Source organism: Anser anser, assembly GCF_964211835.1.
Source record: "Anser anser genome assembly, chromosome: 1".
Lineage (NCBI taxonomy): Eukaryota > Metazoa > Chordata > Aves > Anseriformes > Anatidae > Anser > Anser anser.
Genome location: NC_139720.1, coordinates 949,491 through 972,630, shown reverse-complemented (window position 1 = coordinate 972,630; position 23,140 = coordinate 949,491). Strand labels below are relative to the sequence as shown.

Genomic DNA, 23,140 nt, shown 5'->3' with positions numbered 1-23,140 from the left:
ATCACACCCTGGCGGGAAAGCTGCATGTCAGCCTGGACCCAGGCTGGCTCCCGGAGGAGGAAAACCCCTTCTGGACATCTCCGGTGGGATCGAGGACCGGTCTCGGGGAGGGGAACAGGCCCGCAGCACCCACCAGCAGGATGCGGCCATGTCCCGTGAGCTGGGAGCAGCTCAGCCCCCAGGCAGGGCTGTCCGTGCCTTGCTCCAGGCTGGGCACGGAGGGGCCGGCTGCATGGGCTGTGCCGTGCTCCCCGCTGAGCTTCCTGCAGCAAAGGGCCCAAATCTGCCCGCCACGGGCACAGGGAAACCTTGGCAGCGATGCCCTGAGCGTCACCACGTCACCTCCTGCCTGGGTTTGCACAGAGCTGGAAACACGGCACGAGCTGCTCCGCTCAGCGCAGGCTCTCGAAGCCCGTGTGGCCAGCGTGGCCAGTGTGGACAGCTCCGCAGCGCCCAGCCGCCCGCCGAAGCCTGGGGCCGATCGCAGTGAGGGGTTAATTAAGGCTCAGCAGAGCTCACGTCTGCCCTGAGAGCTCAGGGCTGGGGGTGACCCCCGGGGGCTCTCCTTCCCCAGCCATCCCCTGGCCCATGGCGGTCCCCGGCCGCCCCCGCTCCCAGGTGCTGTCCTGTCCTGTCCCTGTGCCACGGGGACACCGCTGTCACCGGGAGATGCCACCAGCCCAAGGCATTGCTCGGAAGGTGAGTGGGCTGCCCCCCCCGTGAGCAGCATCTCCGTTCCGTCGGGAGCTGGCTCGCTTTGCTTAATGAGCGGTCTGCTCTGCTCATTTTGCTTAATGAGCGGTTTTTAATCAAAACGTCCTGCAGCACTAAGTCAAACGCCCTGCAGAAATCCAAGCACCCTATATCAACGCAGGTGTCTTTGTCAGCCAGACCCACGACGTACCTAAACGAGGAGATGAGGACAAGGACGGATCCCTTCGCCTGGACCCACGCCCCGTGCAAACACGCGGATGCACCGACACCGCCCCGCTGCCGAGCGGGTCCCAAGCAGCACCTCAGCTCCTTCCCCAGGACGTGCCCTCTCACTGGGACTTCCTAAGTATTGCAAACACATCCACAGCCCCCCAGACACCTTGGCACACCCCCGTTGGTGCCAGTGGTGGCAGGGGGACCTGGCTGCTGGTGGCTGCTCTCGGGGCGTAGCTGAGCCAGGCACTGACTTGCTCCAGTCCTGGGAGCTGAGGCTCGGAAGCAAACCTGCCGGAGGTGCAGTAGGGACGGGGCATGACTGCGAGGAAGCCGAGATTACACCTCCTCCTCCTCCCCCTGATATCCTTCCTGGAGCTGCCCCCGGTGGCATCCGAGCCAGGGAAGCCGTGCAGGGCCATGCGGGCTCCCTGCCCTCCGGTCCCTGCAGCACCAGGGGGAGGGAGAAGGGAGCAGCTCCGGAGAGCCCCATGGGGGGGCCGTGCCCTGTGGCCCCCAGTCCCAGCCCCGAGGGACGGGCACTGCCCCGGTGGCAGACGGCTCACAGCCTCATTCACCTGCGTGCCAGGGGTCAGGATGCCACCCAACGGGGACAAAGGGATGGGTGCGCCCAGCTCCGCCTGCCCTGCTCACAGCCCCGTGCCCCATCCACCTCTGGGCATCGTCACGAACCCACGGCCGTGCCGCACAGCCCCGCACCAAAACTCTGCTCCGGGCAAAAGCTGCAGCTGGAACTGGCCACTTACCATCAAGAGAACATCTACCCATGGCAAAGCGAAGCTTTTTCTGGGGTCAGGCACTTAACTTTCTGCGTTTTTTTTATGTGTATTCAGATTCGTTGCTTCCTGCTGGGCCCCCCGCAGGCTGCCCAGCCGCCCCTCATGATGCCAGGAAGGACGTCAGCGGGGCCAGCTGCGGGGATGCCACAAAGGCTCCACATGGGATTTTCGAGGCTGGAGCTGCACTTGCACATGCCCCTGCCCAGGTGTCTGAGCACAGACTGGGGACAGAGACTGCGTCAGAGGAAAGTCCAGGAGAACTTTGGGGCACTGCTTACAGGGGGTGAAAATACCCAGCAGTGGCCTCTCTACTGGGTTTCTTTCAGCCGATTTCCTTCTGTCCATCCATCCTTCCTTCCACCACATCTTATCCTTTGTCTTGCCTGGCCTCGCTTTGCCTTTTCTTCCCAATCCTTCCCTCTTCTGCACAAAGGGGAGCAGCTCACCCTAATTACCTGCCGTGTGTTTATGAGGGGCAGGGTGCTCCCCGGGTGTAGAGGGAGCCTCACCAAGCTCATGCCGTGCTCGCACCACGCTCATGCCGTACTCATGCCAAGCTCACCTGTGGTGAGAAGCAGCAGCGAATCCCCCCAGTCCCCCTCTCCCCACCCACAAGCCCCTCAGCACCTCTCAGCCCCGCACACTGACGTGGGGCAGCCCCTGCACACCCTCACTGCTGCGCCTGCTCCTGGTCCTGCAGCCGTCCGTCTGTCCTTCCTCCCTCCCTCCAGCCACGGTGCCTGGCTGCTGCAGCTCTGCCTGGGGAATGCCCAGGCCCCCATGTGGGCTGGGGCTCAGGGCAGCGGGATGGTCAGGACCTGGGGAGGGGGGAAATTCAGTGCCCACCAGCCCCCGTGCGCAGGGACTGGGGGCACAACGGCAGACACAGCCGGCAGGTGCTCAGCCAGCAGCGTCCCAGGCTACGGGGCCAGACCCACCTCGTGCCGGGCAGCACGGCATCCCTGTCCCACCACCAGGAAGGACAGCATCCTCGTCCTGTCCCTGGGATGCACAGCATCCCCACCCTGCCCCCAGGAAGCACAGCACCCCTGCCCTGTCCCCAGGTGGCACCGCCTCCCCCACCTGTCCGCAGGCAGCGCTCCCATTCCTGCTCTGTGTGGAGGCACTGCCCGAAGGGTGCTGGCGCTGGCTGCTCTGAGGGGGCTGCCCCCAGGCTCCCTGGCTCCCAGTGCTCAGAACCCGGCTCCTCCACAGCCAGAGCATCGCCAGCACCAGGACTGGAGCGTCTTCCTCATGGTGGTGGTCTCCCAGGGAAGGACATTGCACATGAGAGAATTGTGGCTGTGCTGGGGCAGGGGAGGTAGGAGCTGCAGACACCACCTCTGAGCCCCCTCCAGCAGCAGCATTAAACCCTCTCCATCCCCAGGAGCTCCCTGCCCACCTCTTAGGGGTAAATTTGTGAAAGTGGGTCTGAAGCGGAGGTCCTGGGATTGATGTTCACGGCCAGGCTGAAGCGAGCTGTGTTCTGCTTTGAAATGAAGTACCGGTTTGGAGAAACAGTAATTATGCCATGATGATAAACAGCAGTGCCTGTGACACGGCCAAGTTCACCAGGAATAGCAATCCGTCATCCCAGCACACAGCGGAAATGTGGAAGTTGTTAAGGTGCAAAAACTCTCCCTGACTTTCTGGACTGGGTTCTGAGGCATGCTGCAGTGCTGGGTATTTACACGGCACTTTGTGAGCTCCAGGCATAACATGAGCAGCAGAGGCCCAGGGGGTCCTGGAGCACAGGATGTGGAGGTCCCAAGCCAGGGCTGCACGCCCATCAGGTCACGGCACAGGAGGTGTGGGCTCGGGGTCAGGGGAACACAGAAGAGGACAGGGAGCAAGGTGCCAGCACCCAGCGCTGCTTTTGGGTACTGCAGGCTGCCCTGCTGCATGCCCCCCACTCTGCGACTGCCAGGATTGCCCTCCTGTCAGCACCTGCCTGACACCATCCCACCGTGTCCTGTCCCTGCCCCAAAACTGTCCCAGTGTGCTGCACACCAGAGCCGCCGTGCTTCTGGCCGTGAAAGAAATGCCTGCAAAGAGCTCTTCCCGGAGATGCAGAGGCAGGTGGACAGGATGCAAACAAGCACAACCTGCAGGCAGCACGGCAGGGCCTGGAGGATCTCCCAACTTCTCCAACTCCCTCTCTCCCTGTCTCTCCATCTCTCCTTCTCTCCATCTGCCTACCTGTCCACCTCTCCACCTCTTCAATTCTCCATCTCTCATGTTTCTGTCTCCATCTCTCCCTGTATCCAGATCTCCACATCTCCGTGTCTCCACATCTCATTTCCGTGTGTCCACCTCTCCACATCTCCATGTCTCCACACCTCTATTTCACCATCTCTCCACGTCTCCATCCCATCACCTTTCCATCTCTCCATCTCTCCATCTCTCCACCTCTCCATCTCTCCACTTCTCCATCTCTCCACCTCTCCACCTCTCCACCTCTCCACCTCTCCACCTCTCCACCTCTCCACCTCTCCATTTCTCCACCTCTCCACCTCTCCACCTCTCCACTTCTCCACCTCTCCACCTCTCCATCTCTCCACCTCTCCACCTCTCCAGCTCTCTTTCCCTCGCCTCCCCTCGTCTCCCCGGACGTTTCCTCCCCTCCGTGCCCGCCCTCGCCCCGTCCCCGCCGCCGTTCACGCTCCCGCCGCTGCGTCCAGGACGCACGGCCCGGCGCCCCGCGCTCCCGCTTTCCCCAGCCCTGCCCCGGCCCGAAGGGCTCCGAAGGCCGCCCCGAGCTGGGGGGGGGACCCTGCGGGCTCCTTCCGCCGCCGGGGGAGCGGCGGGCACCGCTCGCCTCCGCCGCGCGGGCCCGTGCCCCGCGCCGCTCCCCCGGCCGCCGCCTGCGCGCCCGGCCCCCGGTGCGCACAGCCCGGGGTCGCTCCCCGCAGCTCCCGGCCCGGCCCGGCCCCGCGTCGCCGGGACCCCCGCGGCTCCCCGCCGCCTCCCGCCCGCAGCCGCCGCCCGGTTCGGCAGGGCACGGCTCGGGGCGCAGCGGCGAGGCCCTGGGCGGCGGCGGCCGCTTGGAGAGGCCGCGCCGTGCGCCCTGCCCGGTGCGCGGCGGGGACGGCCGCGGCAAGGCGGGGGGCCGGGGCGGCGGGGCGCCGCCGGGGACCGGAGGCGGCCGGCGCCGGGGGGAGCGGCGGGGCCGTCCCGGAGCCGCCGGGGCCCCCGCGCCCCGCCGCGCCCCGCGCCGCGCTCCCCGGCGCCGCGTTACGCACGGGGCTCGCCCGGCCTCGCGGCTCCGCCGGGGCTTCCCGGTGCCTGGAGCGGAGCGGGAGGCCCGGCCCCAGGTGCCAGCGCTCCCCGAGCCGCTCGGCCCCGGCTCCGGCTCCCGCGGGCGGCCAGGGGGCGGGGGGGACCAGGGCGCCCCGGGGCCGTCGGGGGGGCTGCGCCGCGGCTCCCCGGGGACTGGGTCCGGGCCCGGGCCCGTGCCCCGGAGGGCTGTGGTTAATGTGTAATTCGGAGCATATGGCATTTTCAAAGGCGGCCTCTTGTGCGGGGAGAGCGGGGGCCGGGAGCGGGGTGCTAATAATGGCCAATTACTCCCGGGGCTGGGCGAAGAGGGCCGCGTCGCAGGGCTCCTCGCTTGCTAATATTTGCTCTTCAAATATTTTACTTGAAAGGTTTACAACGTGTTTTTATCTGCGGCCCGGGCGAGGGGGGCCATCTGTGCCGGGCCTCGGGCTGCACACCGGGGCAGTCCCCGCGGTGCCCATCCACCCCGGGCCGCCTTCTATTTGTTCAACGCAGGAAAAAAAATATATCTACGTAATAAAACAGAATCTGGCCTCGATTTATGATTGAATCCGAAGCACTCTACCATATGGCAGGTGTGTCTGCAACACAGCCTGTCCCTGTTTGCTTTGCGGGGGACGCGGGAGTGCAGCCCCCGGGGTTCGCGGGGCACCGGCCGGGCTCCGGGGAGGCTCCGCCGGGGGCTGCGGGGATGCTCGGGGCGGGATGCGGCGGGGCACACGCTGTCCGCCGCCCGCTGGTGCTGAAATACCGGCGGCCCCACCGGCACCGGCCCCGCTGCCCGGCTCGGGGGGCTCCGCCGGGGCTCGGGGCAGGCGGCGTGGGCTGGGCGCGGCTGCTCGGTCCCCATCGGGGCCGCCCTCTCCTCCCCTTCCTCCTCTTCCTCCTGCCCCGTGACATCACGGCCCCGCTCCCTCTCGAGCAGCCCCGCACGGCAGCAGCACGGCAGCACCGGCTGGCTCCGAGGACGGCCCGGTTCGGCTCCACAGGTACCGACCCCCCCCCGGGAGCCCCCATGCGCGGGCACGCGCTCACATGGGCACGCGTGCGTGCACGAGCGGCCGTGGACACACGGGCACAAGCACAGGTGCGTGCATGAGCACAGGTACACGTGTAGGTGTGCACGGGCACGTGTGCACAACCCTGCACCGAGGAAGGGCCGTGTGTGTGCATAAATGTGCATCCACGCACAAAAGTGCGCTCAGGTGCACAGATTTGCATCAAGGAAGGAAGGTGTGCATGTATAAACGTGCATCCGCGCACAAAAGCGCACTCAGGTTTGTGTGCGCGCGTGCACTCACGTACAGGTGTGCACGCTTCCACGCACGGCTGCACACACAGAGTTTTGTGCAGGGCGAGCTCGGACGCGGGAGGGCTGCGTGGGGAGTGCGGGGTTGCGATTTCTGGTCAGGGCAGGGTCACCTGTGCAGCCACGGCGAGCAATTCCTGACGGCAATGGGGTGGTGAGGATGCTTTAACACTGGGAAGGTTTGGAGCTTGCTCTGGGGACGGTCTGCTCTGCTCTACCCCAGCCCATTCCTGTCCCTTTTACTCCTTTCCTTTCCTTTCCTCACCTCGCCTCACCTCTGCGTGCACAAAGACCGCGCTCACCACTCTGGCCACAGCTGAGGTCCCCCAGCAGGACCCAAGGAGCTCACACCTCTGAGCCATTCTTGGCTTTCCCAGTGCACCCGTGGGGAGAGAAGTCCCTGGGTGTCCCGCTGGAGCACCGGCCAAGCCTTCGGCTGGCGCAAAGCTGGGGAATGCCAGCGGGGTTACGCTGACCCCCACGGGGAAACGCGTCCTGGTGGGAAAGGCTTGTTCTCTGCCACCATGCACAGCCTCACGTGCTGTGCTCAGAGGCAATCCATCCCCTTCCTAGCGGAGAGGGAGACCGGGTGCACTGCTTGTTGGCGTTTCAGAGGAATCTGTGAGCTGTCCCTGTGGTTGAGTTACTTGGATTTATTTTGCTTTTGTTGAACTTTGTAATCACAATCAGTGTCTCCAAACAACATCCCCAAGCTGTGCGGGGAGGTATTGCAAATGCTGTTGTGGGATTAGGAGACTCCGGCAGGGAGACCCTCGTGCTGGGGACGGGCAGGAGTTTTCTGGGGTACTGCAGGTTAAACTCCAGGTTTAGCAGGTGTGCAGCAGGCTGCCTGCGACTTCATCAAGGCAGCAGTTGCAGCAGCAGCCACAGGTCCGTGTGGCACCTCATGGCTCAGCACGCTGCTCAACAACTGCCACAACTGCTACTGCATGAGCAGGGAGGGGAATGGGATTTTTCCTTGTGAGAGGGGCTGGCACCAGTGCCCTCGCTGGAACCACCCCCAATCCCCTCCGCACAGTGAGACGTGGGGCTGCGCAGTGGGGCTGCTCCCCCAGCCCCAGTTAAAGCTGCGTTTCGTGGAGCATGTGGGGCGGTGCTTACTCCAGGGGGGTTTGGTGCCATGGGGCTGTCCCCACAGGGGTTTGCCTCGGTTTGCTGTGCCGGAGGAAGGAGGCTGTGGTGTTGGTGTCTCAATCCACAGGAATGCCTGAGGTCAGGATCTGGGGTGAGGGAAGGTGCAGCAGGCAAACAGAAGCACTGAGGGACTTGGGAAAGTTCTCGGGGACTCTGGAAGTGTGCGTGTGCGTGGGGAAGCCCAGCCATGGTCTGCTGGGCTGCCAGAGGTGATGGCGCGGCTCCGGCTGGAGGAGGAGAGGCTCCTCGTCAGCAGGTTGTCCCTCGCAAATGTCCCTTGGCTGGGCGACACAGGGCTGTAAATCCAGCCCCACGCCATTGTCTGCAGCTGAGCAACCCTGGATTTATGGCAGTGCAATCAGAGCACGGAGCTAGACCACGGCCCTGGCATAAATACGCTGCGAGACGGTGACGCTGCCTGTGCGGAAGCGGGGGAAGCGGTGAGCTCACGCACTTGTGCCTGGAGCTGCTGGGCAGGCAGCAGAGAGGGGTTCAAGTGGGTGATAAACGGCTTGTGAATCAGCACGGGAGCGGCTGCACATGAAAACAGAGCTCCCGATCCTGCTTTTTCTCGGGCTGGTGCAAAGCAGCAGCAGCTCCACAGAGCCCGCGGCACCGCGCTCCTGCAGCTGCCAGGTCCTGCTCCCACGCGGAGCGGCGTGGACCTGGAGGGATTCCAGGGAGGCTGGTGCAGTTCTGATTCATGCGGGAAAGATCAGCTGGGTTCGAAATGAATCGAGGGGAGGCTGGAGGAGGCTCAGAGGAGGGCAGTGCCACCGGAGGCCCTGCAGAGAGCTGAGGGCAGCGTTCACCCCTGGGTGCAGCCACCCTGCGGGCACGGAGCACTGCACGCACCAGGAGGTTGGGGATGCTCAGCGCTGACAGCAGCCCCTCACGGGGGTAGTGGCCCAGACCCAGGGGACCCGTGGCACCCCTGCTTCCCATCCCCGCTCTGTGCTTTGTGCTGCAAACCTCCGCTTCCCTCGCCTGGCTGCAGCTGCGTTTCCCCCGTGCCCGTGCACTGCCCGAGCCCCAGTCCCAGGAAAGCGCCATGTGTGGCAGCTTCTCACAGCAGAAGAGGCGATGAGAGAGAGGCAGAAGCCTGTGACATCCTGGTAGGACGCAGGGGAAGAAGAGGGAGGCACTGCTCTCTGTCCCCTGAAGTGATAGGACTGGGGGAATGGAAGGGAAGCAGCAGCAGGGCTGTCCGGAGGCAGCGGCAGGAGGCAGCGCGCCTGGCTGCACGGAGCAGGGCAGGGGGAGGGCTGGCACGGGATAAAAGGGAGCCTGATGCTGTGTGCTTTCAAAAAAGTACTGGGCCAATTCGGAGATGCAAAACCCCCATGGGGGTATGAACAGGAGGACCCCGCCCTGGCAGGGGGAGCCCCTGAGCTGTGGATTGCTGCAGCCGGGGAGGTTTGGAGACGTCAGCCGGTGCTGGCCTGAAGGTCACCGGCTCCCCGAGGTGTGCGCATCCCCCGGCTGCTGGCAGAGCCGGGACGTGGGCTGCAGAGACACTCAGACCGTGTCCCTGCCAGTCTCCCACCAGCTCCTCTGCCCCCAGAACCTCCTGTCCCTGAGACAGCCCGGCTCTGGGGTGGGCACAGGGAAACCCCCACCAGCTGCAGTGTGTCCATGGGGGCGCACGCAGGCGCCGGGACGCGGCTCCGCAAAGCCGGGGCACAGGCAGTGCTGGTGCAGTGCAGGCAGCATTCCCAGCACCTCCCCAGGCACCTCTGAGCCCAAGGGTGCCCCAGCTCTGTTTGTACTGCCCTGGAGTGCGATGATTTTCCAAATGCTCTGATGCCCTCAAACATTTCCATCCTCCTGGTATTTATGCTTTTGCTCCCCTTCCTTCTCGCAGGATAGTGGGCAGGGGACGTGGCCGAGCCTTGGACGCTGGCACTGATTTATCCCCCCCTCAGAAAAACCACCTGGAAGTTCCCTGGCACGGGAAGCCCCGTGAAGCCTCGCCATGCAGCATCAAGGTGAGCAACGCGGCTGCACCAGGGTGGCTGCGGGGAGCAGAGTCCCTGCATCCGTGGTCCTGGGGACGTCGGGGAGGTGCTGTGAGGCCCCGCTCTGTGACAAGGAGGCTGCTGTTCCCTGCCGCTTTGCGTTCGGTGCTGACAGCTGACAGGCGCGTGGCTCTGCGGGGTCCTCCTGGCCCCCGACTGATGTTTGGTGCCTCCCTGCCCACCCCTGCTGCTGGGACCCCCATTTGTGCAGCCCCTGCTCTCTGCTGCTGCCGGGAGGATTGTCCTGCTCCCTGTGCCCCTTCACGGGGTGTTGTTTCTACTGGCACCACCTGGGTTTGTCCCCCTGTCCCTGCCCGGTCCCACTGCACCCTGCCCACACCCACACACGGGGTCACCCCAGAACCCCGCACCCCTGCACCCCGCACCCCTGCACCCCGCACCCCAACAAGCGAGCAGCACCGAGCTCAGTCCCGCTGCCTGGCCCCACCAAACCTCCCCTCAGCACACAGGGGATGGGGCTCCCCCCAGCCCCAGTCCTTCGCCCTGCAAAGCCCCCCGGAGTGCTGGGCAGGGAAGGGGAGGCAGCACCCCCCTCAAACCCAGCCCTGTCCCCTGTCCCCTCCCGCCTGGCCTCTCCCCAGGCCCCAGCGGCGTGAACCAGCTGGGGGGGCTCTTTGTGAACGGCCGCCCCCTCCCCGCCTGCAAGAGGAAGCGGATCATCGAGCTGGCCTCCTGCGGCGTGCGCACCTCCGACATCTCCCGCAGCCTCAAGGTGCGCCGGGGCCGGGGGTCCTGGCCCTTCTCCCCCCCCCCCCCTTCCCGCTGAGCACCCCCCAGCCTCTCCGTGCCGCAGGTGTCCAACGGCTGCGTCAGCAAGATCCTGGGCCGCTTCTACCGGACGGGGGCCGTGGAGCCCAAGGCCATCGGGGGCAGCAAGCCCCGCACGGCCACCCCCGAGGTGGTGGCACGGATCGCCCAGCTGAAGCGGGAGCAGCCGTCCCTCTTCGCCTGGGAGATCCGACGGCAGCTGCACGCCGAGGGCGTCTGCGCCAGCAATCGGACCCCCAGCGTGAGTCCCGGCTGGGGGGGGCATGGGGATGCCGGGGTCAGGCACCACGCAGGGTCCAAGCCCACGGCTGGGGTTTGTGGGTGGGGGTCCCCCACTGGGGAGGGAGTGGGTGCGCAGGGATGCCTGGAGGGACAGCAAGAAGCAAACGGGAGTGAAGCACGGATTGTGGGGATGAGCCAGGGGAGCTGAGACCACCGCCTGCAGTAGGAAACACGCGGCATCCACCCTGCAGGGACAGCGCCTGCCCGTCCCCGGGGACCTGTCCCCATCCGCACCCAGCCGCCGTGCCCCGTGCCACCCCAAGGGTGACGCGCAGCAGCAGCCGAGTCCCGAGGAGGGCAGGGTGCTGCCCAGGGCTGGGATCTGTCCCTGGGGCTTCCTGGAGAGAGGAGAAAAGCCTTGGGCAGGGACGGGAGGGGAACGATGCCTCTGAGCTAAAGCAGCACGGTGGCGGAGAGCCCTGGCAGCCGTTCCCACACAAGTCCAGTGTTGGCTCTGGCGTTTGGCTGCTGTAGCGATGGGTCTGCCGCAAGTACCCGGCAAGCAGAGGTGACGGAGTGCAGCCCGCACAGCCGAGAGCCGTGTTCTGAAACCACAGACCCACCACGATAACCCCACGGACCCCAGCTCCTACGTGCAGATTGCCCCGTTAGGAGCAGATGGGCACTTCCCCAGCACGGACAATCCCTGGCACGTGCTCAGGTGCGCGGTGGCCCTGGCATAGCCGCAGGAGAGCCCTTCAGGGACCAGCACCGGGGCATCAGCTTCCATTCCTCCCTGCCTTGGCACTGGGTCAGGCTGCCCCCGCTGCCCCAAAGCTTCTCCTGGACCCCGCTCCCACCTTCACAGCACCCTGCAGCCGCAGTGCCGTGCACCCTGCCGGCGGCACAGCCCCATCTCTCCCCCCAGGTCTCCTCCATCAACCGGGTGCTGAGGAGCCTGCAGAGGGACCCGTGCCCCGCCGCCGGCTGGGCTTCAGCAAGGGACCCGCTGCCACGGGGTGAGGCTGGCTGGGGGTGAGGCCCTGGGGAGAGGGGCTGGGGGGGGCTGCAACCCACAGCAGGGACCAGCTCTGGGTGCACGGAGAGCTCCTGCCACCGCCGGCCTCCCAGCTGCACAGCCACGTGCACACACATGCACGTGTGCACACATACATGCAAATGGATGCACACACGCACATGCCTGCATGCACATTGCTCCTCCGCACACTCCCGCACTGCCCCTGTGCCCCCTCATTGTCCCTCACTGCCCCCTGCCTGCCCCTCCCGGGCATCCCCACGGGCACAATCCCAGGCTCCTTCTCCCTTTCTGTCCCCGCAGCCTCCCCGCTCACCCCCACCTCCATCCCGCATCCCCCGGGCTGCTGCTCGCCCCCTGAAGCCGGTACGGCCGGTGCTCCGGGGACCCAGCGCCCTCCCCGGGGCTCCACGTCCAGCCGGCAGCTCCCGCCGGGCGCCCAGCACCGCAGCAGGACGGTCTTCACCAGCCAGCAGTCGGAGGCCCTGGAGAAAGGTGCGGTGCCACCAGGACAGCAGCTGAGCAATCAGCACCTGCCCCATGCCACGGGCACTGGGGGGGTCACCCCAACGGAGGGGCTGATTGCACCCCGACCCCCTTGCAGAGTTTCGGAGGGGGCAGTACCCAGACACCGCCACCCGGGAGAGACTGGCCGCGGCCACCCGGCTGCTGGACACGACCATCAGGGTAGGAGCAGGCGGCCACGCGGCGGCTGCAGCCTGAGCGGGGCAGGCAGCACAGCCTGGCCGGAGCTGGGGTGGCCGGGGGGGGGGGTCCCAGCCTGGGCTCCCTCCTGCTCTGATGTCCCCCGGCGTGCGGGGACGTCTCCAAATTGTGACGCTGTTGCTGGCGGCAGAGGTGGGAACAGGCTCAGGCAGGGCAGCGTGCGTGTGCCAGAATGGGGGGGGGGGACCCCAGCCAGCAGGTTTCGTCCCCAGGAGAGGGGCAGGGCTGCTCCATCGGTACCTGCCTGCTCCTCCTGCTCTCTGCTGGGGGCAAGCACGGGGTGCTGGGGTGGGGGACCCCCAGGCCGCTCCATGGCAGCAGTCGCCGTGCCCTGGAGGTCTGTCACAGGTAACGCGCTGCAGGGCCTCGCGGAGGGGTCCTGCCCTGCCCGGCTCTGCCCCACTGGGGGCATGGTGCTGGGCCCCGGGACAGTGCCAGGGGTGGGGACACAGGGAGGGAAGCAGAGCGCTGCGGAGCTGGGGCACGCTGCATGGCATGCTGCAGGGCACGCTGCAGGGCATGCATGGCACGCTGCATGGCACAGCCTGTGCCAAGGTCCGTGCTGTGCTCCTGGCGCTGCCCCGTGCCCCCCGTGCCGGGCTACGTATGGCCCCGCACCGCAAAGCCTGCGTGTTTGCAACCCCACGAACGCCGCGGTGGAGGAGAGGCAGGATCAGCCCCACTCCTCCCACACCGAGGGCCGGTGCCCCGCCAGCGGAACCGCCGGCCTCGGGCAGAGCCCCAGGTCTCCAGCCCAGCGTGACCGAGGGAGGGGGGCTCAGCCCGGGGGGGGGGCACAGCCTCACCCCCTCCCTCCTCTCCCAGGTCTGGTTCTCGAACAGAAGAGCCAAGTGGAGGCGGGAGGCCAAGCAGAGGCTGGAGGCCGGTGCAGGTGACAGCCCCTGGGTGGAGGGGACGGGGACGGGACCCGCACCCGGTGCCCGGGCAGGGGCTGGGGGCTGCCCTTGGGGGGGGAGCGCGGCTGCAGCCTGGGCTGGGGAGGGGGCACGGCTGCTCCCTGTGCCCCCCAGAGAAGGGAGACCCCAGCCCTAAAGCAGGGTCTCCGCGCTGCCCTCCCGCTCTCCCCACGCAGGCTCCTGGTGCGACTGGATCCTGCCCCCCGGGGCCGCTGCGCACCCCCCCGCCGTGACAGCCCCCATCACTGCGCAGGTAGGAGGGGGTCCGGGCCTCTTCCTGCACCCGGGGGGGGGCTGCGGTGCCCCCCGGCACCCCCCAGCCACTGCCGTGGGGGCACCCCAGAGGGCTGGGACGTGCGGGAGATGGGGGGGCTCCAGTGTGCCCCCCCCCGGGGGATGCTCCAGGAGCTGCCCCCGAGGGCGCAAGCCCCCTGCAGCGCAGCCTGCTCCCGGTGCACCCCACGGCTGCTCGGTGATGCCCCGCTCTCTGCTCCCCGCACAGCACCTCCCGCCTGCCCCCGCCACCTCGCTGGAGACCCTCCACGGCCACAGCCACCGCCTCAGCACCCCCCCGGCCCCCCCGGCCCCGCTGCACCTCTGCACCTCCAGCCCCCGCGACGATGCTTGCTGCGGTAAAAGGGCCACGGGGCAGGGGGTGCCCCCGGGGGCTGGGACCCCCGGGCACGGCCAGGGAGGGAGCCCCCGGTGCGGAGCGGGGCCCCGGGGGCTGCAGGGGGGTGCGGGGAGCTGCTCCCCCTCCCTGCCCGGCCCCGGCCCCGTGGGGGGGTTGCAGTGGGGTGGGTGTCCCTGGCCCCACTGCCTGAGCCCCGTGTGCCGTCCCGCAGGCCTGGCCCCTGGGGGCAGCCCCCCTCCGGCTCCCTGGCAGCCCCGGGAGGGCCCCCCCTTCGCCCTGCTGCCCCCCCGTGCCCACCTGCACCCCGCTGCCGCCTGCTGCGTGCCCGAGCCCCTCGCCCGCCTCCACGCACCCGGGTGCCCCTGGCTCTGAGGGCACTCGGCGAGGCTGGGGGGGGTCCGGCACGTGGCCCCCAGACCACACCGGGGGGGGGTCAGGGACGGCCGCATGCCTCGGTGACAGCCGGGTGGTGGTGGTGACATCCCTGGTGGGGGGGCAGGCAGCAGGAGACAGGCTCCTCGGGGACCCCCCCTTGCCACACCGTAGGGTTTGTCACCCCCCCAGTGCCGTGTCCCCATCCCAGCCCTCTCCCGGCCTTCGCAGAAGGGCTGCCGGTGTCACCGCTGTGCCCCCAGCTACATCCCCCGCTCTGCTTCAAGCCTCTTGTCCCCTCCTGCCTGCAACACCCCAAATTACGGTCAGAAAACCGCGGTGCCCACACGTGAGGAGGGGGCACCGGGTGCCCAGGCTCCCATCCCACCGCCAGGGCCGGGGGAAAGCACCGGGGAGACCCCAGCCCTGCCTGGGGGGGCACCAGCTCCGACACCCCCGGCCCCGACACCCCCCTGCCTCCCTGGCAGCACGCTGCAGAGCCGGGGACGTCGTCCCTGCATCAGGGCCTTGACCACAAAAAAAAAGGACCAAAATTTTGTACTAATTTGCATCGATTTGGAGAACAGCTTGCACCAAAAATCAGCCCCAGAAAGCCCCGTGCTTTTGTTCCTTGTTCTAAATAAAAAGTTTGGGGGTTTTGTTTACTTAGAAATTGAATTTAAAACAACGGAGCCAGGACGACGATCGCCTCCACCACCAGCACGGGGCATCATTTTATTCGAAGGAAACCGATCGCTTCCTTCAGCCAGAGAAAACAGCTCAGGGGTGGCCGCGTGGGGACACTGCTCGGCTGTCACTGTCCCCACGCACCCCACAGCCCCTGGCCTGGGCAGCACAAGGGCCCCTTTTTCCCCCGGGACAAGTCTCAGCTCCAGCTTAGTGCTCGATAAACAGGAAAAAATATTTTTGTAAGAAAAATATGTTCCACGGGTATCTCTAAGAGAAAAAAAAATCGCGTCCCAGGAGTATGCAGCTGTGACATCCCAATCGCTCAGCCTTGCAGAACGCTCAGGCTGGTTCCCACACGCCTTTCTCCAGCCCCTGGGTGCAGTCAGGAGATGAGGGCACGGATGCTCCCGGCCACCCGAGCCCTGGGCACCGCCAGCTCCGCTCCCCCCACGCTCTGCCCCAGTGCCCGGTGCCCCCCAAGCCCCGTGATCCCTCCCAGGAGCTGGTGCCACAACTGGGGCACTGCTCGGATGTCCAGGGACAGGCGATGGGGCTCAAACCCAAAGTGCTGGGGTGAGCCAGGCCCGGGGATTTTGACCACGGTCAGCCCCAGGGGTGGGGATGGGGATGGGGAGGGCAGCGTGGGACAGGGATGGGGGAGACATGGGGACAGGGATGGGGGTGACATGGGGATAGGGATGGGGGAGACATGGGGACAGGGATGGGGGTGACATAGGGTCAGGGATGGGGGAGACATGGGGATAGGGATGGGGGTGACATGGGGACAGGGATGGGGGAGACATGGGGACAGGGATGGGGGTGACATAGGGTCAGGAATGCTAACAGCATTTTCATACCAAGACCTCCAAAAACATTAAAAAACAAAATTGCCTGAAAAAAACATGACATATAAAACCTAATATTTGGCTTATAGGTGGGGGCCCAGGCCTCAGGTTTGGTGCTGCAGCTGCTGAACCCACCACCAAAGGCCCCCGCAGGGGTCAGTGTACGGTGCAGGACGCCACCACCAGCGGGATCCATTTGCCTGGTGTCGGTCTGCGTTTGCAGGGGCTGGTTGGGCAGCCAGAGATGTGGGGCAGCCAAAACGCTGTGAGGGTGCCGGGAGCCTGCTGGGATCCATCTGGGGGGCGCCTGGCAGTGGGGAGGGGGCTCCTTCCCCAGCACGGATGCAGCCAGGACGTGTGCTCACCCCCAGCCAAGCTGCGACTGCGATGCCCCGCGCAGATTTGCAAACTCCTGTCCCGGGAAGCGAGCCTGCAGCGAGCACCCCTGCTTGGTCTCCTTCCCCCGGGGTCCTGGAGCTGATGGGGACCTCGATGCGGCCGTGGGGACGTGTCCTGTCCCCTCCGGCCACCGCGACCCAGCACCTCCAGCCGCGCTGCCGGAGGAGAGGGGGCTCTGGAGGAGCTGGACAGCCACCTGCAGGGGGGACATGGGGCCAGCAGCACCCAAAGAGACCGAGGCAGGGCGAGCAGGGGGGCTGGATAGGGTCTGGAGGGGCTGCACAGGGTCACGGAGAAGGAAAGGGTGTGGGAGCTCCCGGGCTTGGAGGTGGCAGCGGCTGGGTGCCAAAGCAACACCCGCAGCCACCCCACTGCCATTTGTAGGGCACCGCTCATCTCAGCCTGAGGCTGCTGGCCAGGCCGGGCGTGAGGAGCTGCTGGTAAATGGGGCGTTAAATTACTCACGATTTTTTTTTTTTCCCAGCTCTCTGAGAGCAGGCTGGCTGGGCTCTGGCTCCCCGGTGCGTCCTGCCACTGGGAGAGGGGTAGCACAGGTCGAGTCCCCCCCTCCCCTATACCACTGCTCCAGGCTGTCCAGGGCGAAGGGGACACAGCTGTCCCCAGTGCCAGCAGGACCGTGCACGAGTCTGGGGGAAGCCCAGCACCAGGAGCTGACAGGCACGGCTGATCCAGCGGCCGATGCCCCACCAGCTGGGTCCTGGCTTCTCCTGACCCCCTCTTAGCCCCACAAGGACTTCTCTGGCCGTGCTGTAAACCAAGCCTAGTGCCCCGCGTGGGGCAGGGTGGATGCGCGCCGTGAGACCCCGCCAAGCTGCTCCTGCCTCGCCTCCCCAGCACCGCTGGTGATGCAGTGGGATGCATCGTGCCTTGCTGGATGCCCGCAGTGAAAGCTGAAATCCTGGGAGCCCGAGGCTGCTGCCCCTGCAGGGCTCGAAGCCAGAGGAGAGCCACCACCGGAGGGGCAGCAGCCAGGCTCGGAAATCCTCGCGGGGCGAAGCAGGGACCAGGAGCTGCTTCGTCCTGGGGCTCCCCAGCTGGGGGGCAGCAGCCGCTGGGCTGCTCGGTGCAGGAACAGCCCCGCAGGGTCCAGAGCTCAGGCTGCACGTGCAGGGCAGGACCAAGGCGTGGGGAACAAGCTGAGGAAAGGACCCCACTGTCCCCCCCCAGGACATGGCTTAACCCCACCGCAGGGCCCACCGGGGACATCTGCCTCTTGTCCGTGCTCTGCCCATGGCCCCGCTCTCAGGACTTCTGCGCTCTCCTGGGAAACCTCGCACCAAGCACCCAGGGAACCCCCTGGCCCAGCCAGTCCCCTTTTCTCCACCAAAGGCAAGGACCTGCGTCGGCTCCAGTGGCAGAGCCGGGGCCTCGGGACAGCAGCACTGAGCCCTGAGAACCTGAGCGATGGGGCTTCAGAACAAATCCGGATAAAACGCTGGCATGCGGCTGTACAGCCGGCATGGAACGGGAGCCCCCGCAGCAGCTGCAAAACCAAGCACGAGGGGTTGAAACCTGGGGGAAGCCGGAGAGCCCGGGACTGCTGTGGGAACCCGCAGCCCCCCAGTTCCCATCTCTGCCCCAGGGGAAGGGGCATGGGCAGGACCAGCCCCAAGTGCACTGCCCACGTGCCACCCCGCAGGAACAGCCCGCAGGGACAGCGCGTCCCCACGAGGACCAGCAGCGCACAGCTCAGTTCAGCGTGGGGAGCACCTTCCTGCAAGGCACGCAGCTGGGAGACACGTGTGCCTGGCAGGGGGACGCTCACATCCCTGCACACGCGTGTGGCAACGCTGCCGCAGTCCCCGGGGGTGCTCCGTGCCCGTCGTCGCCTTCCGTGCCTGGGAGGGGCCGCGGGGCCCACGTGTGGAGGTGCCCCCCCAGCTCATCCCCTGCCATCGCCACGCGGCGGGGAGGCAGCGGCTGAGCGCACGCGGCTCCGCTGCTGCCATCAGGCTTTATGCAGCACCACTAATTACAACCCAATTAGCATCCCTGCAGCACATGCCCCGAGGTGACCCTGCGTGCCAGCACGAGGGCGTCCCTCCCAGCGTGGCCCCGGCAGCAGGACTGGCCACGAGCAAACCACCAAACCTCTCCTGGTTTGGTGCACCAGGGCAGCTATAGGATGGGTCAGGGGACAGCGGGACACACCTGAGAGCCTCTGCCCACCTCCTCTGTGTCCCAGCACGGTGCAGGCGAGGTTGCATTGAGGCCCAAATCCCCTTGCCCCAAGACGCTCGTTGAAGTTGCAGGTGGAGAGCGGGGCTCCAAGGCAGCCCCGGAGGCAGCAGGGACGCGCCGGGCGCAGGGTACAAAGTGGTGGTGTTTAATTACTCCACGTACAACAGCACGTTACGCAGCCATACGCCCCCTCCCCGAGAGAACTGTACAGTTTGTGGAAGGATAAAAAGCAGGATCCTTCCTTTCCCGCGGCGTCCACGCAGCCCGAGCCCCTCGCCCGGCCCCGCAGGCTCCCCGGGGGGACGCTCGCAGGCAGGGCACGGCCGGCACGCAGCGGCCGGGGCAGAGGCAGGCGCTGCGAGGCAGAGCTGCCTGAAGAGTCCTTGAGGTTCAAGTCCTACCAGATAAACACACAGAGACGAGGCCACGCTGGGGGGAAAGGAAAAACACCCCCCCAAAAACAACAAAAAAAAAATTAAGTAAAGGAACCCAAAGAGAACAGCGGTTGGGAGAGACGCCCCCGGCCCGCCTGCGCCCCACGCTGCCGGCTGCAGCTAGCGCTTGGAGAGCTCGTGCGACAGCCAGTCCAGCCCGTCGTAGAGGCCCGTGCCCTGCGTGGCACACGTTGCCTGCACGTACCACTGCAAAACAGAGGGAGAAGGAGAGGTGGCAGGCGGCGAGGCGGGGAACGGGCTCCCGGCCGCACGCCCCGTGGTGGCCCCGAGGCCCCCCCAGGTCCCCGCGCACTCACGGTCCTGCTGCGCAGCGTCTGCAGGCCCAGCTTGTCGGTCAGCTCGCTCACCGCCATGGCGTTGGGCATGTCCTGCTTGTTGGCGAACACCAGCAGCACGGCGTCCCGCAGCTCGTCCTCCTGCAGCTGCGGAGAGGTGGGGACGGCTGAGCCGGGCACGGGGCCAGGAGGGCTCCGGCTCCTCTGCCCCCTCCCTGCGCCTCCCTCGTGCCCGTTGGGCTCGGTGACCTCCGAGCTTCCAGCCCCGAGTCCCTGCACCCTGTGGCCTCGATGGGAACCCTGCAGCGTGGAAAACCCCAGGGCTCCTGCAGCCTGGAGGCATCGGTGTCCCCGCAGCTGGGGCTCCCGAGCCCTGCACCCATGCTGCGCCCGCACAGGACGGCCGGCAGCCCCGTGGCACGGCCCCAGGTGACAGAGGGCACCGCTCTCCTCCGAAATGAAGATCACTGCTGCAAACGTGCTAGGGCCAGGGGAGCCGGCTGTCGGGGTCTTCCCAGCAAAAGCAGAGTAAAGATCTGCCTCAAACAGAACGGGGCTCTGCGGACGAGGGGGAGCAGCCGGGGGGCACCGGGCTGTCCTTCCACCCCGCTCCCAGGCTGCTGCGTGCTCGCTCTGCGCCCTCTTCCCACCCCGAGGATGCTCTGCGCCCAGCGAGCCAAGGAGTGTGAAATCCCTGCCACCCAGACCAGCTTTTGGACGTCGTTTCTGGGAGCTGCCTGCCCTCCCCGTGCACGCCAGGCCTCACCGCGCCCCGCTCGGTGAGCCGGTGCTGGGTGCTGCTGTGGCACAATGGGTCCCGGCCATGGGCTCCAGCACCGGTGGTCTCAGTGCCTCAGCCGGCAAAGCCCTGGCTAATTGTAACATAATCCAGCATTTTCTTGGCCATTTTCCCCTTCATAAGTGCTCCTGGTCCCTGTGCTTTGTCACCGCCATCTGACCCTCGAGCCCCATCCCCAGGGAGCACGCCCCGTGCCGGCAGCCCCGATCTGGGGAGAGCTCTCCTGGGGAGCTGGCATCCCCCCTCATGCCACTCACCATCTTCTGCAGCTCATCGGCGGACTCCTGCACCCTCTCCCGGTCGTTGCTGTCCACCACGAAGATGAGGCCCTGCAGGAGAGGCCGGGGTGCAGCAGGCAGAGGACAGGACAGGCCCCCCCGGCCCCCGGCCACGCAGAGGCAGAGCACCGTGGGGGTCAGTGCTGCCACATTTGCCCCACACCCGGTCCCCCCAGGGGCTCCTCCACCTCGGACCCTTCCTGCCCACGGGGAAGGCCCGCGTGGTCCCATCCCGATGACTGGCAGCACTGGGGCCAACAGGGTCCCCGTGCCGTGCCCACGGCCACGCCGGCTCCGCGTACCTGCGTGTTCTGGAAGTAGTGCCGCCACAGGGGCCGGATCTTGTCCTGCCCGCCCACGTCCCAGACCGTGAAGCAGATGTTCTTGTACTCCACCGTCTCCACGTTGAACCCTGCAGAGGTGGGAGGGCACCATGGGGAGGAGAGCATGGGGCACGGGCACGCTCCCCCAGGGAGCACCGCCACCCGCAGCCTGCGCTGGTGTCACGGGCTGGCTGTTTCGGAGAGGCACCTACGAAGGCTCTGCCCTCAGCCGAGTGTCCCCGCTCCCTAAAGCATCACCCAGCACGTTCCCCTGGGCCCTGCTGGCTGCCCAGCACCAGCAACACGCGATTGCCCCAGCCATTTCCCAAGGGCATCCCCTGGAAAACCTCTGCAGCGCAGCGCAGCGGATGCTCACCCCCCCAAATCACGGACAGCGGGGGCTGGGAGCACCCCTGGAGACCACCCAGTGCCGCCCCCGCTGCAGCCCGAGCCGGTGGCTGTTGAAGACCTCCAAGGAGGAGACCCCACAACCTCCCTGCGGCAGGGCCCTGGCACAGAAGTGCTGCCTGGGGGCCAGGGGGAGCCTGCCGGCCCCAGTTTGTGCCCAGTGCTTCTGGCCCTGGCGCTGGGCACCGCGAAGAGCCTGGCTCCCCCCCCCAAAAGGGATTCCTGCACACTGACGAGATGCCCCCGAGCCGCCTCTTCCTGGCTGAGCTGTCCCAGCTCTCCTCGTGTGGGAGATGCCCCAGCCCCTGGTCGCTCTGTGACCCCTCACTGGGCTCAGCCCCCGTCCTCCTTGTCCTGGGGAGCCCAGCACCAGACCCAGCACCCAGAGGTGTCTCACCGGAGCCGGGCAGAGGGCAGGGGCACCTCTCCGGACCTGCTGGCCACGCAGCCAGGGGTGCTGGTCTTCCCTCGTGTGTCTTTCCCTTGCCCACCAGACCCCCCAGGGTCTTCACCTCGAAGCTGCTCTCCAGCAGGTCCCGGTGCCTGGGGCCGCTCCTCCCCAGGGGCAGGACTTGGCATTGTCCTTGCTGTGCTTTGGGGGGTTCCTCTACCCTGCTCTCCCTGCCCAGGTCCCCCTAAGGGCAGAACGACCCTCTGGTGCATTACCTCTCCTCCCAGCTTCATGCCACCGGCAAGCTCACCACCACGGGTGCTCTCTGCCCCTCACCCCGGCCACCAGCGCAGGACCGGCCATCGGGGCACCCCACGGCACCAGCCCCAGCCTCCCTGCCCCAGTGGCTCAGACAGGTCCCGATGCTGCTCCACCAGCCCGGGGACTGGCATCGGGCACCTAGCCCGAGGCTTTGCCTGGGAGCTGGCGGGACACCACGTCTCCTGCCACGGTGACACCGACCAGAAGGCAGCATGCCAGCGCGGCAAATTCAGCCCCAGTGCTGCGGGTTGGGCAGGGACGGGCCACCGGGATGCCTGCGGTGGTGACCACAGGTGGCACATTGGGGTGAGAGCCAGGCCCCCCACCCGCACAGCCTGTGGGGGATACCAGGAGGGCAGCGGTGGAGCACCGGGGTGGCCGGCAGCACGTCCCGCTCCTCGCCACCCTGGGGACATGGGGTGACGGTGCCCGGTGGGGCCCTGCCCGGTGCCGGGTGCTCACCGATGGTGGGGATGGTGGTGACGATCTCGCCCAGCTTCAGCTTGTAGAGGATGGTGGTCTTGCCGGCGGCGTCCAGACCCACTGCAGCGGGGAGGTGGCATCACCGGTACCGGCACTGCTCCCTGCCCCATCACATCCCATCCCGTCCCCATCCTGCCCCAATCCCCATCGCATCCCATCCCCATCCTGTCCCCATCCTGCTGCCATCCCATCGCCATTTCATTCCCATCCTATCCCCATCCTGTCCTCATCCCCACCCCATCCCAACCCCATCCCCATCCCATCCCATCCCATCCCATCCCATCCCATCCCATCCCATCCCATCCCATCCCAACCCACCCCCATCCCAATCCCAACCCCATCCCATCCCATCTGCATCCCATCCCCGTCCCAATCCCATCCCCATCCCAATCCCATCCCACCCCATCCCTGTCCCAATCCCAATTCCAATCCCAATCCCACCCCATCCCCTCCCCAACCCCATCCTTGTCCCCATCCCATCCCCATCCCGTCCCTATCCCGTCGCCATCCCCATCCCACCCCATCCCCAATCCCAATCCCAATCCCAGTTCCAATCCCACCCCCTCCCCTCCCCAACCCCATCCTTGTCCCCATCCCATCCCCATCCCGTTGCCATCCCCATCCCACCCCATCCCCATCCCACCCCATCCCCAATCCCAATCCCAATCCCACCCCCTCCCCTCCCCATCCCCGGCCCCGCGCCGCCGCCCCCGCGGCCCGGCCCCGCGCTCACCCATCAGGATCCGCATCTGCTTCTTGCCGAAGATGCGGGAGAAGATGGCGGACACCGTGAGGCCCATGGCGGCGGCGGGGACGGACGGGCCGGGCCGGGCCGGGCCGGGTCGGGTGGGGGCGGCCGCGCTGCGCCCCCGCTGCCGGAGCTCCGCCGCGCCACAGGCCCCGCCCCCGCGCCCCGAGCCCCGCCCCCTCGCTGCAGGCCACGCCCACGCACCTCAGGCCACGCCCACTCAGAAACTAGCCCCGCCCCCCGTTGCGTTAGCCCCGCCCCCCGCACGGCCTCTCGCTGCCGGCCGCTGCTGACTCCTGATTGGCACCCGGCGCGGACGCCGCGGGGGCGGGGTGGCGC

The 23,140-nt window shown here is 66.9% G+C and overlaps 2 protein-coding genes across 4 annotated transcripts; one reads left to right on the top strand and one right to left on the bottom strand.

Moving 5' to 3' along the window:
• The first annotated feature begins 9,143 nt into the window (after positions 1-9,143).
• Positions 9,144-14,983, top strand: PAX4 (paired box 4). Of its 3 annotated transcripts, XM_083833418.1 has the most exons (8): positions 9,144-9,458; positions 10,091-10,221; positions 10,303-10,518; positions 11,428-11,518; positions 11,839-12,030; positions 12,140-12,222; positions 13,087-13,153; positions 13,355-14,983. In XM_083833418.1, the coding sequence occupies exons 1-8, from the start codon at positions 9,446-9,448 to the stop codon at positions 14,182-14,184; spliced, it is 1,623 nt and encodes a 540-aa protein (XP_083689544.1). In that variant the 5' UTR covers positions 9,144-9,445; the 3' UTR covers positions 14,185-14,983. The 3 variants fall into 3 exon arrangements, with proteins under 3 accessions (XP_083689544.1, XP_083689543.1, XP_083689542.1); XM_083833417.1 differs by having other exon boundaries at positions 11,839-13,153; positions 13,355-13,431; positions 13,681-13,912; XM_083833416.1 differs by having other exon boundaries at positions 11,839-13,153; positions 13,355-13,912.
• Positions 14,984-18,444: 3,461 nt separating this feature from the next.
• Positions 18,445-22,970, bottom strand: ARF5 (ARF GTPase 5). The gene is made up of 6 exons (XM_083819425.1): positions 22,787-22,970; positions 22,033-22,113; positions 20,430-20,539; positions 20,107-20,178; positions 19,072-19,197; positions 18,445-18,961 (listed from the first exon to the last, which is right to left on the bottom strand). The coding sequence occupies exons 1-6, from the start codon at positions 22,851-22,853 to the stop codon at positions 18,875-18,877; spliced, it is 543 nt and encodes a 180-aa protein (XP_083675551.1). The 5' UTR covers positions 22,854-22,970; the 3' UTR covers positions 18,445-18,874.
• Between the last annotated feature and the right edge of the window lie 170 nt (positions 22,971-23,140).